This window comes from Anolis sagrei, chromosome 3 (genome assembly GCF_037176765.1).
Source record: "Anolis sagrei isolate rAnoSag1 chromosome 3, rAnoSag1.mat, whole genome shotgun sequence".
NCBI lineage: Eukaryota > Metazoa > Chordata > Lepidosauria > Squamata > Dactyloidae > Anolis > Anolis sagrei.
In genome coordinates this window covers 16,568,495-16,583,828 of record NC_090023.1, presented here as the reverse complement: position 1 = coordinate 16,583,828, position 15,334 = coordinate 16,568,495, and the positions used below count along the sequence as shown (strand labels likewise).

Genomic DNA, 15,334 nt, shown 5'->3' with positions numbered 1-15,334 from the left:
TTGGCAAGTCTCTCTCAGCATCAGAAGGTGATAAAGGAAACCCGCCTCTGAACAAATTTCTCTAAGAAAACTCCCATGATATGGTCACCATAAGTCAGAAACGTCCTAAAGACATATGAGCAACACGTCAGCTTGGATACCCTGTAGATTGATAAGTGATACCTTAGTTAACTAAGCCTGGAGAGTTTCTAATTCAACCTACTGCTCTACACAGGTTCTACAATATAGAATCCCTGACAGGTGGCCATCTAGCATCTATGGAAAAAACAATATAGTCTTCCTCTGCAAAACAGCTTTTTCCTCCCAATGTTTAAACAAAACCTTTTTCCTTTGCTGTTTTCACCCTGGTTCTGGCTCTGCCCTCTGGAGCAACGGAGAACGGGTCTCCTCCATCTTTCTGTGTCACAGCCCTGCAAATATTTGAACAGAGCTCTTATGTCTCCCATTAATCTTCCTTTCTCCAGAGTAAACATGCTTGTTTTTCAACCATTCATCATAGCCCAGATTTCAGACTCACCACTACCCTGGTTGCCTTCTTCTGAACATCCTTCAGTTTATCAACCTCCCCCTTATAGTGTGATACCCACAATGGATGCAAGAGTCTGCATCCAGGTTGTGGCCCTTTTTAATCCTCTGGATCTGAAGAAAACAAAGCAAGAAGGTTAAGTCACAGAAAGAACAGGAAGCTGCTTCTGTCGGTCCATTAATTCTGCTGCATTTTTGTATCAGCAGTAATTCACTGATTTGACTGTATGCCATGTAGATAAATGGGTAGAGTGATGAGAATCAGGCTGCAGTTGTTTGGAAAACAGCAAGGCCATTGCAGTGAAACATAAAAATGCTCTAGACAGCCTTAGTCACTGGTTCTTTCAACACCCAGGAATTATTTTATTTCTCATAGTCACTGTTTGCATTTCAAGGGAAGTTTGACACCAGCTATTGATGCCAGTTGATGTTTCTCTCTATCCTGCTCTTCCTTAAGGGATCTCTTTTTGTAGGAGGATCCAAGGGAACTCTGGGCAACTTTGAGGACAGAAACCTGGCTCCTAGATTTGCAAGGGCATGTAGATCAGGGCACAGAATGGGCTGGAGGGTGTCCTACCAGTCTTGAGAAACTGGTTGTTTTGTTTTGTTGTTAACTACCATGTTTGGCAGTGGAACATGTTGCCACAGAACACAGTTCTCTGGAAGTTTTAAGCAGAAACCATCTGTCGGAGGTGTGTTCCTGCAAGGCTGGGGGTCAGACTGGATGGCCTCTGTGGTCTCTTCCTACTCTATGATTCAACAACAACAGCAGCAGCAACAGCAGCAGCAGCAACAATAATAATAGTTATACTTTATTTATAGGCTGCCCAATTCTATAATTTGTTAAGCCATGTACGCCCCATCCAAGTATGAGCAACACCATCCGATTATGAGCAACAGCAGTTTTAGTCAGCTTTAGATTCTGTTTGGTTATTTGGGTGCTGATTCAGAAAATTGCATTGGATAGACCACATTAGCTCTAGTTTCTGATACAGAACATATGCCATCTAGTAGTTGCCATCTGCTTGCCCACAGAAATCCATATTTAATAAGCTTTGGCACTATAAGAGGGTTTGGTTATTTGGGTGCTGATTCAGAAAATTGCACTGGATAGACCACATCAGTTCTAGTTTCTGATACAGAACATATGCCATCCAGTCGTTGCCATCTGCTCATCCACAGAAAACAATATTCAATAATTCTTGACACTATAAGAGCATTTTGCTAGATGACTGGTGGTCCACGGACCACAGGTTGGGAACCACTTATAGAGATTCATAGCATCAGAACAGGTCCCACATCCTATAAGTGGGTCAACTTAAAGGTAGCTAATAACAACAGTGCACAACCTGAGAAGTGAATTATTACTTTTTGGAGAAGATCCAATAAAACTTTGATTTTCACCCCTTCGTAAAGAGAAATGCAAGAGCTAAATGGTTCATATTTTTTTTAGCACTAGCCCATGGTTCCTGGAACACGCATTATATGAAATATTCAAAATAGGAGCTGGGGTTGGGGAGAAAGTGCGAGAAAAGATTATTGGGAGGGGAAACAAAGAGTTTAACACTACACCTCCAAACCTCACTATTTTTAACCTTTTATATATTTCTTGGAAGGACTGTATTTTTTAAAAAATGGGGTTTCTTTTTCTTCTTGTAACTCAAAATTGGTGGCCCTTCATTTTAATATAAATGCAACTCTGAAACCAATAAAACAGCACGTCTTCCAGAAATTTTATTTCTGTAAAGAACAGTGTGCCCTCTCCTCTTTTTTGATGGAAGTTGGTTATTTCTTCTTTATTGAACTTCCTTTCTTTCTGACGCCTCCTGCCAACCATAACATTAATAGAATAAGGGGGAGTGCTCAACAGCTTCATAATATAGCACTGTTCACAGGCTGCTCAAGTTGACAACTGAATTACTGAAGTAAGGCTTAAGCTGTGAAGGAAGGTACATGTGGAAATGAAAGAAAGCCCCAGTAATTACAGCCAAAGGTTCAGTGCTGTTAATTTAGAGTTCCTTTACTTTCTCCCATTTTACCTTGTTTATCAAGCTCACTAACATACACAGTTTGGGAATGCCACATGGGCTTCAATACCAAACTTGGTGAGAGTGCTTTGATTGTGTGTTCCTGTATGGCAGAATGGGCTTGGGCTGGATGGTCCTTATGGTCTCTTCTAGCTCTAAGACTCTATCATTCTATGCAGTCAGGCATGTCTTTCAGTGCAAAATCCCATATACTTTTGTAACATCCCTCTCTCATAAAATTGAAACAATTAAAACAATCCCCTCAACTATCTCTATAGAAACATAGAATCTGTGGGCCAACCAGTCCAACCCCATTCTGCCAAGAAGCAGGAAAATTCCATTCAAAGCACCCCTGACAGAGGGCCATCCAGCCTCTGCTTAAAAGCCTCCAAAGAAGGAGCCTCCACCACACTCTGGGGCAGAGAGTTCCACTGCTGAACAACTCTCACAGTCAGGAAGTTCTACCTCATGTTCTGTGGAATCCCCTTTCATAGAATGATAGAATCATAGAATCAAAGAGTTGGAAGAGACCTCATGGGCCATCCAGTCCAACCCCCTGCCAAGAAGCAGGGAAATCACATTCAAAGCACCCCTGACAGAGGGCCATCCAGCCTCTGCTTAAAAGCCTCCAAAGAAGAAGGAGCCTCCACACTCTGGGGCAGAGAGTTCCACTGCTGAACAACTCTCACAGTAAGGAAGTTCTTCCTCATGTTCTGGTGGAATCTCCTTTCCTGTAGTTTGAAGCCACAGCTCCACGTCCTAATCTCCAGGGCAGCAGAAAACAAGCTAGCTCCCTCCTCCTTATGACTTCCCCTCACATATTTATACATGGCTATCATGTCTCCTCTCAGCCTTCTCTTCTGCATCCTAAACATGCCCAGCTCTTTAAGCTGCTCTTCATAGGGCTTGTACTCAAGACCATTGATTATTTTAGTCGCCATCCTCTGGACACATTCCAGCTTGTCAACATCTCCATTCAGTTGCAGTGCCCAGAATTGGACACAGTATTCCAGGTGTGGACTGACCAAGGCAGAATAGAGGGGTAACATTACTTCCTTAGATCTAGACACTATGCTCCTATTTATGCAGGTCAAAATCCCATTGGCATTTTTTGGCACCACAAGACATTGTTGGCTCATGTTTAACTTGTTGTCTATGAGGAGTCCAAGAACTTTTCCACACATACTTTTTTACACGTGTCTCTACTTCTTTTATTTCCCAATTCAGAGACTAGAAATCGAGGAGATTAAAATTCAATAGTTTAATTCTGCAGAGTAACTAAGGGGTGGCCCTTATAATCAAGACAAACCAAGATAAGTGTCAAGAAAAGTGCCACATTTGACTGTCTCTGGATCGTGGGTTTTATAGTCTTCGTTGATGCAAACACGCACATACATGCAAGTCAAGAAACCAAAACTTTCTTTTCCACTGCCTGTCTGTTCTCTCACAGGGTCTTTCAGTTTCAGCATCTCTGTATCTCTTCTGTTCTCTGAGCAATTCTTGTGTTTTCTTTTTTCCAAAGCAAAGCAAAACAATTCCTTCTGTGCAGTTCTCTCCCCTTTCCATCTCTTTGGATAAGCCTGTCTCTCCTTGAACTTTCACACACTTCATCAATACCTTATCTATCTACATGCCTTCACTATTTTTCCCTCCGCCTTTCTGTTTTAGCCCATTCTCAAGCAACTCCTTCTCTGCAAAATTCACTTTAGGTTTTCATAGTTCCAACACATTCATTGAAGCTAAAATAGATGAATATGCACACAGAGTTAGAGAGCAGAATTCCCTGCCACAAGATGCAGGCTGTCCACTTGGATGGCTTCTGTGGTAGCTTCATGCAAAGTGAAGCTACCAGCAAAATAGACTATATTTCTTCCCATATCAAGGGCAGATGGCTCTCTTTTTCAGTTCAGGGAGCATGGTGCTCATGCCATGCAGGTGGCATCTGATTGACCAGTACATGGACAGAATGTTGAACTACTTATATCTTGTTTTGATTCAACTTTCTTATGCACTTAAGCTATTGATGAAAAAGGAAATAACCAAAGCATGGTTTGATGTTGTTCCTGTTGTTATTGTGTGCCTTCAAGTCATTCTTCATTGTTGGTGAACCTATCGCAGGATTTTCTGGAGCTGAGAATGTTTGACTTTCCCAGGAACACTCAGTGGATTGTCATGGATGAGTAGATATTTGAACCCTGATATCCAGAATTGTAGTCCAATACTCAAACCATGATACCATGTTGTTTCTTCCCAGCATGGCTACCAGGCCTTATTACCAACCAACAAATCTGTTAGAGGTTATCTCTTTGTTGACTACCACTTCCCTATTGTTTTGAGCTTGAGTGAATATGGAAAGCTCTTAAAAAAACATGCTAAACTGAAAGGATTGTTATTTGCTAACTGAAGAATCCTAGCTGCACAATGTGGGCGACTAATGAGCTGACCACAGATCCAGGTTGTTTTGGTGAATAATTGCCTAGGCTGTGAAACACTGAAGAAAGGATGACTTTCCCTTGACCCTCCTCATTGAGTCTTCAGAAACTTAGTGGATATTGTTCAAGTGTGTATTTTTCTGAAATTAAACAAAGAACACTTGGAATAATCAGAAATGGATTTGTAGGAAAAGATTGTGAACTCTTTGCTTTTGGCTCCCAACACTAAACTCAGACCCAGAATTCTTTATCTTTAAGTGTACAATCAGTCCTCCACATTTAACTTTTGCACATTTGATCATTAATAGATTTTATTAATATGTCCTCTCTAGCAATCCCTGTCTACAATGTCTTGTGAGGCCCCATGGTTTCACCTCCAGAAGTTGAATATAGAGACCTCCAGGGTAACTCCATGGTCAACTTATGCCAGAAGTTAATCATTGAATCAATATGGAAGGTTTAGAGCAACATTTCTCAACCTGGGGGTGCCCCCCCCAGGGGGGGGTCACAAGGGGGTGTCAGAGGGGTCACCAAAGACCATCAGAAAACACAGTATTTTCTGTTGATCATGGGGGTTCTATGTGGGATATTTGGCCCAATTCCATTATTGGTGGGGTTCAGAATGCTGTTTGATTGTAGGTGAACTATAAATCCCAATAACTACAACTCCCAAATGTCAATGTCTATTTACCCCAAACTCCACCAGTGTTCACATTTGGGCATATTGAGTATTTGTGCCAAGTTTGGTCCAGATCCATCATTGTTTGAGTCCACAGTGCTCTCTGGATATAGGTGAACTACAACTCCAAAACTCAAGGTCAGTGCCCACCAAACACTTCCAGTATTTTCTGTTGGTCATGGGCATTCTTTGTGCCAAGTTGGGTTCAATTCCATCATTGGTGGAGGTCAGAATGCTCTTTGATTGTAGGTTAACTGTAAATCCCAGCAACTACAACTCCCACCAGTATTCAGATTTCAGCATATCAGCGTATTTGTGTCAAATTTGGTCCAGTGAATGAAAATACATCCTGCATATCTGATACTTCAGTTACGATTCATAATAGCAGCAAAATAACAGTTATGAAGCATCAAAGAACATGAAGTTATTGTTGGGGGTCACTACAGCATGAGGAACTGCATTAAGGGGTTGCAGCATTGGGAAGGTAGAAAACCACTGGTTTAGAGATTCCTAGGAAGGTAGAGTCTACAGTCTGCATCTGCAGTAATCTTTGCCCCTAGAAATGCAAAGTCTGTCACGGCCTCCACGGTTTCTCCCTCTATTTGACAACTGGAAAATAGAGGGAGAAACCGTGGAGGCTGTGACAGACTTTGTATTTCTAGGGGCAAAGATTACTGCAGACGCAGACTGTAGCCAGGAAATCAGAAGACGCTTCCTTCTTGGGAGGAGAGCAATGTCCAGTCTTGATAAAATAGTGAAGAGTAGAGACATCAGACTGGCAACAAAGATCCGCCTAGTCAAAGCCATGGTATTCCCTGTAGTAACCTACGGATGTGAGAGCTGGACCTTATGGAAGGCTGAGCGAAGGAAGATAGATGCTTTTGAACTGTGGTGTTGGAGGAAAGTTCTGAGAGTGCCCTGGACTGCGAGAAGATCCAACCAGTCCATCCTCCAGGAAATAAAGCCCGACTGCTCACTGGAGGGAAAGATACTAGAGACAAAGTTGATGTACTTTGGCCACATCATGAGGAGACAGCAAAGCCTAGAGAAGACAATTATGCTGGGGAAAGTGGAAGGCAAAAGGAAGAGGGGCCGACCAAGGGCAAGATGGATGGATGGCATCCTTGAAGTGACTGGACTGATCTTGAGGGAGCTGGGGGTGATAACGGCCGACAGGGAGCTCTGGCGTGGGCTGGTCCGTGAGGTCACGAAGAGTCGGAGACGACTGAACGAATGAACAAAAGGAAGGTAGAAAAGATTCCTAGGAAGGCAGAAAACCACTGGTTTAGAGAATCTCTAAACCAGTGGTTTTCTACCTTCCTAGAGTGGTGATTCCTAGAGTGGTACATCATTAAAAAGCATGGTTTTCCCATGTTTGTGAGGTCTTGTGCCCCTAATCCCGGCAGAAGTTTAGGGTCTATTGTATTTGCTTTGTATTTGTTTGTCTTTTGCATCTGGCCAAGATAAGTAGATCTTGAAGTTCTTCTTAAACTTTTCAAAGTACGTCTAGCAAGCACAAACCTTTCCACCATTGCCTCATGTTTGAAGGAAGGAATAACAATTTATTTAAATAATACATAAATAAAATATGCAAAGAAGTATGATCTTCGAGACACGAACATGGTGCAATGGGAATGGAACGTCTCAGAGATCCAGAAGGCACAGGAGGTGCTGGATAAAGGGAACTTGCTGTGATTAAAAATGTGCATTTTGATCAATTTATTGCTCATCAACTCTTGTTCTGAGGGGGAATGTTCAGAATGTTTCTTCCTTTTTCTTGTCAATTTACATTCCCTTTGTTTTTCTTATTTTTGTTTCTACAGGGGAGTTCTGAAATACCAAACCAATGTAAAAGAGCATCCTCCAGGGTGCTTTAATCCTAACAGGACCATTCAAGAAGGGAATCGGTTTGCGGGAGACTTTGAGAAATCCCACCCTGCAAATGCTTTGGAACCTTTTCCTCGCCGTTTAGTGGAAATGGAGCCTCTTCTCAGAAGCAGTATTGTCTGTATAGAGGAGCCTAAATTCCAAGCCCATTTCCCAGAGGTTTGTATGAATATCTATACCTCATTGTGCTCAAGTTGGTGCAGTCGTAGAAGCCATATACTCCTTTCAGCCCTAAAAGGTTCAGAGTCAGGAGGGATAAGGGGTGACAAAACATCTGGGAGCCATGCAGGGCATCAAGTCTGCACCTTGTCAACTTCTGATTTAAGCATATAAACATAGAATCATAGAGTTGAAAGAGAACCCCAGGGCCATCCAGTCCAACCTATTCTGCCATGCAGAAATGCACAATCAAAACTTTTCCAACAAGTGGCCATTCAACCAGAAATGGAGGGAAGAGGAAAGAGGGCTTAGAGCAGTGGTTCTCAACCTGTGGATCCCCGGGTGTTTTGGCCTACAACTCCCAGAAATCCTAGCCAGTTTACCAGCTGTTAGGATTTCTGGGAGTTGAAGGCCAAAACATGTGGAGAGCTACAGGTTGAGAACCACCAGGGGCGGCTCATCCATTACGCAAAGTAAGCGGTCGCAGTACACTTTTTTTTTGCCAAGGGCGCAGAGGCGCCTCTGTAAATGCCCCTCGACCACCACTTGAGGAGCACCCCCTCGGCTCACAACAGCCCTAGCAGTCCGGGGGAAGCCTCAGCAACCTGTTACGCAAAGTAAGCATTTGCAGTATAGTTGATTGTGCCCAGGGGCACTCTTGAGGCGCTCTTGGGGGAAAATAGACCTTGACATTTGCGAGTTGTAGTTACTGGGATGTATAGTTCATATCCAATCAAAGAGTATAGTTCATATCCAATCTGAACTCCACCAATGATGGAATTAAACCAAATATGGCACACAATACTCCCACGACGAACAGGGGGGGCGCCAAAATACTGTTTGCTTACCATTGAAAATTACCTAGGGCTACCTCTGAGAATCACTGACTTAGACGAAGAGTTAGAAGGCATGATCATCAAGGTTATAGACAACACCAAATTGGGAAGTGTAGCTAATAATCCAGAAGACAGGAGCAGAATTCAAAACGATCTTAATAAATTAAAGAGATGCTTGGCCAAAACTATCAAAATGAATTTCAACAGGGACAAATGCAAGATACTCCACTTAGGCAGAAAAAAATGAAATGCAAAGATACAGAATGGTGGATGCCTGGCTTGACAGCAGTGCGTGTGAAAAAGATCTTGGTGTCTTTGTGGACAACAAGTTAAATATGAGCCAACAATGTCATGCGGTGGCAACAAAAGCCAATGGGATTTTGACCTACATAAATTGGAGTCTAGTGTCTAGATCCAGGGAAGTCATGCTATCCCTCTATTGGGCCTTGGTAAGACCACACCTAGAATTACAGTGTCCAATTTTGGGCACCTCAATTGAAAGGAGATGTTGACAGGCTGGAATGTGTCCAGAGGAGGGCGACTCAAATGATCAAGGGCCTGGAGAACAAGTCCAAGCGGGGTGGCTTCAAGAGCTGGGCATTTGAATGTGATTTTCCTGCTTCTTGGCAGGTGTTTGGACTGGATGGTCCTCGAGGTCTCTTCCAACTCTATGATTCTATGACTGTATACTACAAAATGGAGGGCAGATAAATATAGACTAACTGCAGACTAAGGAAGGAAGGAAGACAACAAATAACATAAGTCCATGCAAGGGGTAAACTCTTAGATGTGCATATTAGCAAATACTGCATAAAGGCATGCTAAGTTTGTAAAGGTTTTAATAGTAAGATGTCTCTTCTTTCTCTCTCCTCCCTATTGATTTCAGACTTGGCTTTGGATCTCTGGCCCATTGTGTTTGTATTGCGCAGAAAGGCTCTACCGCTACATCTGTAGCAGCAATAAACCTGTCACAATCACTGCAGTGATCAGCCATGCTTGTGATGTCCTTGAGGTGCGGATGATGAAAGAGGACTTCAGAGCCAGACCTGGACAGGTGAGTTAACACTTGGATGATATTCCAATGACTACAAATCAAAAGACACAGGAAGCAGCTCGTAGGGGTCACAAAGAAATTGGCTGGGTTTGAATTTTCATACGAATGGATAAGAGTATAAAGTATTCTCCCTGTCTTTTCAGAAAATTTTGCATCACTTGAGACAAGCAAATTTCTAAGGCATTTTGGTGGGGGGAATTTGATCAAAATCATATACACATTGCAAGAATGTACCCAACGAAAAACAAAATGTACCCAAACCATTGTTCAAATATGTATAAACTAGAAAAATGTGCACTTAAAAACAGGAATAACAACATGCAGAAAGAGAGAGAGAGATTGGGAAAAGCACTAGTTGCCATGCAGTAAAAATCCTCTCACAGCTATGATGGGATGAAAATGGGCATTGATTCAGAAATGAAACTGCCATAAAATTGATATTTATAATGTCATGGTGTGATGGAGTGTGGAATTAAGATGGCACAACAAGCTTGTGGTGTGACATAAAGGTTTCGAAAGACAACAAGAGGGATCCTTCTGGCTCAGACTAGGGGTACATTTTATACTGTAGAATTAATGCAGTTTGACATCACTTCAAATGCTGTTACTCAATGTGGTGGAATCCGGGGAGTTGTAGTTTGGTGAGACACCAGCACTATTTGGCAAAGATGGCTAAAGACTTTTAAAACTACAACTCCCAGGCTTCTATAGCAGTTCAAGTAGAGTCAAACCACATTAAATCTACAGCGTAGATGCATCTTTAGGTTGCTACAGTAATCCATCTGAAGCCTATGGCAGGACCACATCTAAATCATAGGCCTATAGTCTTTTTTCTAATTTTTGCTCCTTGTATATTACTATTTGTGGTTCAGGCACCTGGGTCCCCGGCAAAACTTCAGTAAGCCTCAAGCTAGAGCTGAGCCAATAGTACTCAAAAATGAGATATATGACTCTTAAAAATAGGAGGAAAAGTTCCTTCTTTGGCTCACTGTTGTGCTCATACATGTATGCAATTTATCTTAGTTCTTGAAACTCCATGAGCAGGGAGCTGTCATTTCAGTTTGGGCTAAAAATAAACAAATATGTGAACAAATAAAAGTAGAATTTGAAAAAGTTAATTGTCTTGCAGAGGTGTAGTTATGTGAGGCAGAGGTAAAAAAACAAACAAATCATAGAATCATAGAATCAAAGAGTTGGAAGAGACCTCATGGGCCATCCAGTCCAACCCCCTGCCAAGAAGCCCCTGCCAAGAATAAGAATTCTGACCACCCAAATCAAATTTTCTGCACTCCTCAAATTTCTAGCATTGCAGATAATGAGATATTGGAAATGGTTCACACCTGGAACTCTTGTATTTGCTTCATTTTCATTCCCTTCACCACTTGGGTTTTTCCCCTTTGGATGCCTATGCTGTATCTCTAAATGCTCAACTGAAGTTAATGCAGAAATTCCTGAGTGGAATTCATTTTCTAGTGGGAAATGCTCCGATTCCTCCCCATCCATAGTTTTATCCCAGATCCTCCAAATTCCTTGGCCAACACAGATAGTGCCCAAGGTGTCTGGTCGATCCTAGGCATTGTGCTCCAAGGGGGGACGGGGACACACAATGCCTATTTCTGAAGATTTCTGAAGTTCATCCAGAATCAATGGCTTCCATCCAAAAGTTGAGCTCCTCCAGACCTACCCAAGATAAAGCACTCTGTTGTACTGATGTCTAAAGTAGTCTAAAATTCTCCCTCCAGTGCTCTGAGAGATTGGTATATTTCTTAAAAGTCATGCGTGCCACTACCTCTTTAGGTATTGTATAACTCTACCACTGGTGTTGAACCTGGGATGATGCAAGAACTCTGAAGAGCTCTTGGAGCAGGCGTTCATAAGAAGTTTCCTTAAGTTGAATCCAGTCCATGGTGCATAATTATGGCCCTCTTGATGTTTTTAATCTACAACTCCCATCAACACTAAGTATCATACCCAATTGTGAGGGATTATGGAAAGTGCAATCCTAAACCTTTTGCAGTTCTAGTCCTTGATCTGGCCAACTTGAATGTAAGACTGCCGATTCCTTTCCAGAATGCCATGCAGAGAATGATTTAGCATCAGATCCATCATCCCCTTAAATCGAGATGCCTGGGATTGAACCTGGGATGATGCAAATGTATAGCTCTACTACTGGGATTGAACCTGGGATGATGCAAATGTATAGCTCTGCCACTGTGTTATGTCTGTTTCTGAAAAAAATTGTTTATAGATCAGGTAGATCCTGCCTGAATGTCAATTTATTTTGCCATGGTGTATGTATTTGTATTCTGTACCATAGACAGTAAAGGAATGGCATGAATGTTTGGAAGACAAGGGTCTTAGACCTTCTCTGTCCCTTTCTATTGGGAAAAGGGTTAAAAATGAAGACTTATACCAAAAAGAAGGTTCCTTTTCACCCTTTTCTTCTTTTTCCATCTTTGTCTCTTTCAGTATGTCATTCTGCATTGTCCTGGTGTATCATCTGTGGAAAGCCATCCCTTTACTCTAACACTGGTAAGGAAATCATTTAATCCTGCATTTTGGGGTATAGTGGTTTTGTATTTTTGTTTTTCTTTTGTATTTTTGTTTTCCATTTAGAAGTGATGAATGAGCATTCCCCCTTTTCCCCCGGCAGTCTAAAAATCATTGGTTCATTCATGTATCCAGTTATGAATAAGAATAGCGTTATATAATACAGTTAGGTGGAAGAATTATGTAATGCACTCATGCTGTGTTGGGTGTTCAAAACTCATACTGTGAACAGAGAAATTTCAGTCCTCTAAAAGTTTTGGACTGGAGCACCTGCAATCTCTTTTCACCAGTTTGGCAGATAGGGTTTTGGACAACTGAAGTCCAAAATGTTTGAAGAGTTCAAGTTTCTCCATCTTGGTGTTATCTCACTGTTCAGTACACCAATCCTATAATGTAGACCAGTGGTTCTCAACCTGTGGGTCCCAGATGTTTTGGCATTCAACTCCCAGAAATCCTAACAGCTGGTAAACTGTCTGGGATTTCTGGGAGCTGTAGGCCAAAACACCAGGGGACCCACAGGTTGAGAACCACTGATGTAGACCATGTTATTTCCATATTATAGAGGGCTGAGTTGTATGTACTGTAAGTTCCAAATGTAACATCAAGAAAGCCTTTGCCAAGATTGCGCCGTCACACATTTTAGACTACAGCTTCCATCCCCTTTGACTAGTGAGGTGGATTTTCCAGGAAAAAAATGAGAAATTTCAGGAAAATGTTCCAATGCTCTAAGTAATGTTATCTGATTGAGCCCATTAGGTTTAAATGTTACAGTCCTAAACATGCAAAGGTTTATGTGAAATTAATTGTGATAACATAAGGGGGGGGGGTAGCAGAGCCAGTTTGGTGCAGTGGTTTCAGTTTTGGAGGATTATGGGGAACCAGGGTTCGAATTCCCACAATGGATGGCTTTGAGTTAGTCATACTTTGTCAGCTTTTGAGGAAAGCAATAGCAAACTTCTTCAGTTTATACCAGGCATGAACAAACTTTGACCTGCCAGGTGTTTGGGACTTCAGCTCCCACAATTCCTAAAAGTCTACTGGCTGTTAGGAATTGTGGGAGTTGTAGTCCAAAACACCTGGCAGGTCAAAGTTTGCTCATGCCTGCTCTATATCCTTCAAAGAAAACCCAGTGATAGGATTCTCTTGGCATCTTCAGAAAGTTAGAAATGACTTTGAAGACATACAACGAAAAGGAAATAATGTATACTTCCCTATACAGTATTGAATAAAAATAACTATACCTGAAAAAGCAGTATTAAAAGAGAAATGTACTTTACGTATCCCATGTCAACCATTCATCTTTCTTTTGCTGAGGCATAACTATAATTGCTTCAGCTGTATTGCTTATCAGTTTACATCCCCTTTTCCTAAATTCCAAAATCTGAAATATTTCAAAGTTATCTATGTGGATGTCTGATATACTGACATTTTGTCTTTCTGATATTTCCGTGTACCCAATTTTGTTTTATGTGCATGATTAAAATGTGTAAATTTTAGATACACCTTCAGTCTAGGTGTATCTAAAACAGTTAGAGTTTAGATTTGAGGCCAATCTTCAGGATATCTCTGTATTTATATGCAAGTATTCTGAAATCAGGGCCAAAACATTTGAAATACAGAACATTTCTGATTCCCAAATATTTTGGATAAGTAATATTCAACTTGCAGTATTTTGAACTGAGAAAAGATATGATTCAGTTCTCGCTGAATATTTTGCTTCGCTAAAGGATGGATGGGTGAGTTTTGGGGCACAGGTCGCTAAATCCCATTTTGTTTTGCCTATTTGTACTTGCGACTTACTGGGAAGGAAAAGGTTTATGTAAAAAGGCAACAAGCTTAGCAATAAATTAATTTGTTAGTATATTCTTTTGAGCACAATTCATGTCTCTTTAGAAGTACATACCCCACATTTAGCCCATTTAATATGGTGGATTGTGGTGCAACAACTCAGACAATTATGTATGTTTTATGTGTCTGTGTTTATGCTCATAGCTTTAGAAATCTTTAAATTGAGGTTGGAAGATCATCTTTCAGTAGTGTTGAAAATGTATATTCCTGCATGTCTGGGGATCAAGCTAGATAACCCTTTTGTGATCCTTTCCAACTTTAAGAGTTTATGATTCTGAGGTACAAGCAAAGAATTATTATGCTGTCAAAGGCTTTCATGACTGGAATCACTGGGTTGCTGTGAGTTTTCTTGACTGTATGGCCATGTTCCAGAACCATTCTCTCCTGAAGTTTCACCCACATCTATGGCAGGCATCATTAGAGGTTGTGAGATTGTGCAGGAGATTCCCCCAGGCAGGAAGCAGCCAGGCTTTGAAGCTGCAAGGCTGTTCAATGCTAATCTAAGTGGCCAATTTACACTTGTCTCCAACAGGCAAGAGTTCATTCTCCCATCCTGGGCATTATTCCATAGATATATAAACCCCACTTGCCTAGTTTCCAACAGACCTCACAACACCTCTGAGGATGCCTGCCATAGATGTGGGCAAAATGTCAGGAGAGAATGCTTCTGGAACATGGCCATACAGCCCGGAAAACTCATAGCAACCCAAAGTATTATTATCCTTTGCTAAGTTAGAATTTTAGTGTAATTTAATTATGCCTTCGTTATTGTGGACAAAACTTAATTGCAAAGTACTCCATTAAACGATTCCTTTTTTACTGTTTTTTTGCAACTTGTTACTTCTGGGCTCTTCTTCTGAATCCTTTGCATTCTCTCTCTAAGTTAGCTAGTTATTTTTTTTTCCAATGCAGCCAACTGCATTGCAGTAGTAAGGATCCAAGATGGAGTGTTTGGAAAAACCCATAAATGTGTCGCTGTAATGTGTGCTTTTTATATTTATGGTGAGCTCTGGAGAGTTGTAATTGCACAGCAAGCTGCTACTTTGAGTCAAAATTCATTGTTGTTTTGCTTTTAAATGACACTACTGTGATGCTTAAAACTTGAGAAATTTCTAGTCTGTTCTGACCAGCTTTAGCAATGAGCTGCAACTTCCATATCCTGTATTTTTCTAGGTCATTGTTCTGCCTAGGGCTCCTTCTTTGCCGAGAGAATATGGTCCCCCTGCTCCCCTCTTGTCCCTGCTTCAGTATAATGTTACACTTTGGGCTGTATTTATAGAGGATATCGGCAAAATCCTAAAATCTCTCATTTTCTCTCTTTGACCTATTTGTGTAAA

General features: G+C 41.4%; 1 protein-coding gene across 3 annotated transcripts in view; it reads left to right on the top strand.

Moving 5' to 3' along the window:
* The window catches only part of NOX4 (NADPH oxidase 4), a 150,441-nt gene that overhangs the window by 43,083 nt on the left and 92,024 nt on the right, over positions 1-15,334 (top strand). For all 3 annotated transcript variants that reach the window (XM_060771126.2, XM_060771125.2, XM_060771127.2), the window contains exons 9-11: positions 7,487-7,709; positions 9,432-9,599; positions 12,069-12,131. In XM_060771126.2, coding sequence (XP_060627109.2) covers positions 7,487-7,709; positions 9,432-9,599; positions 12,069-12,131 — 454 coding nt within the window. The remainder of the gene's footprint in view (positions 1-7,486; positions 7,710-9,431; positions 9,600-12,068; positions 12,132-15,334) is intronic.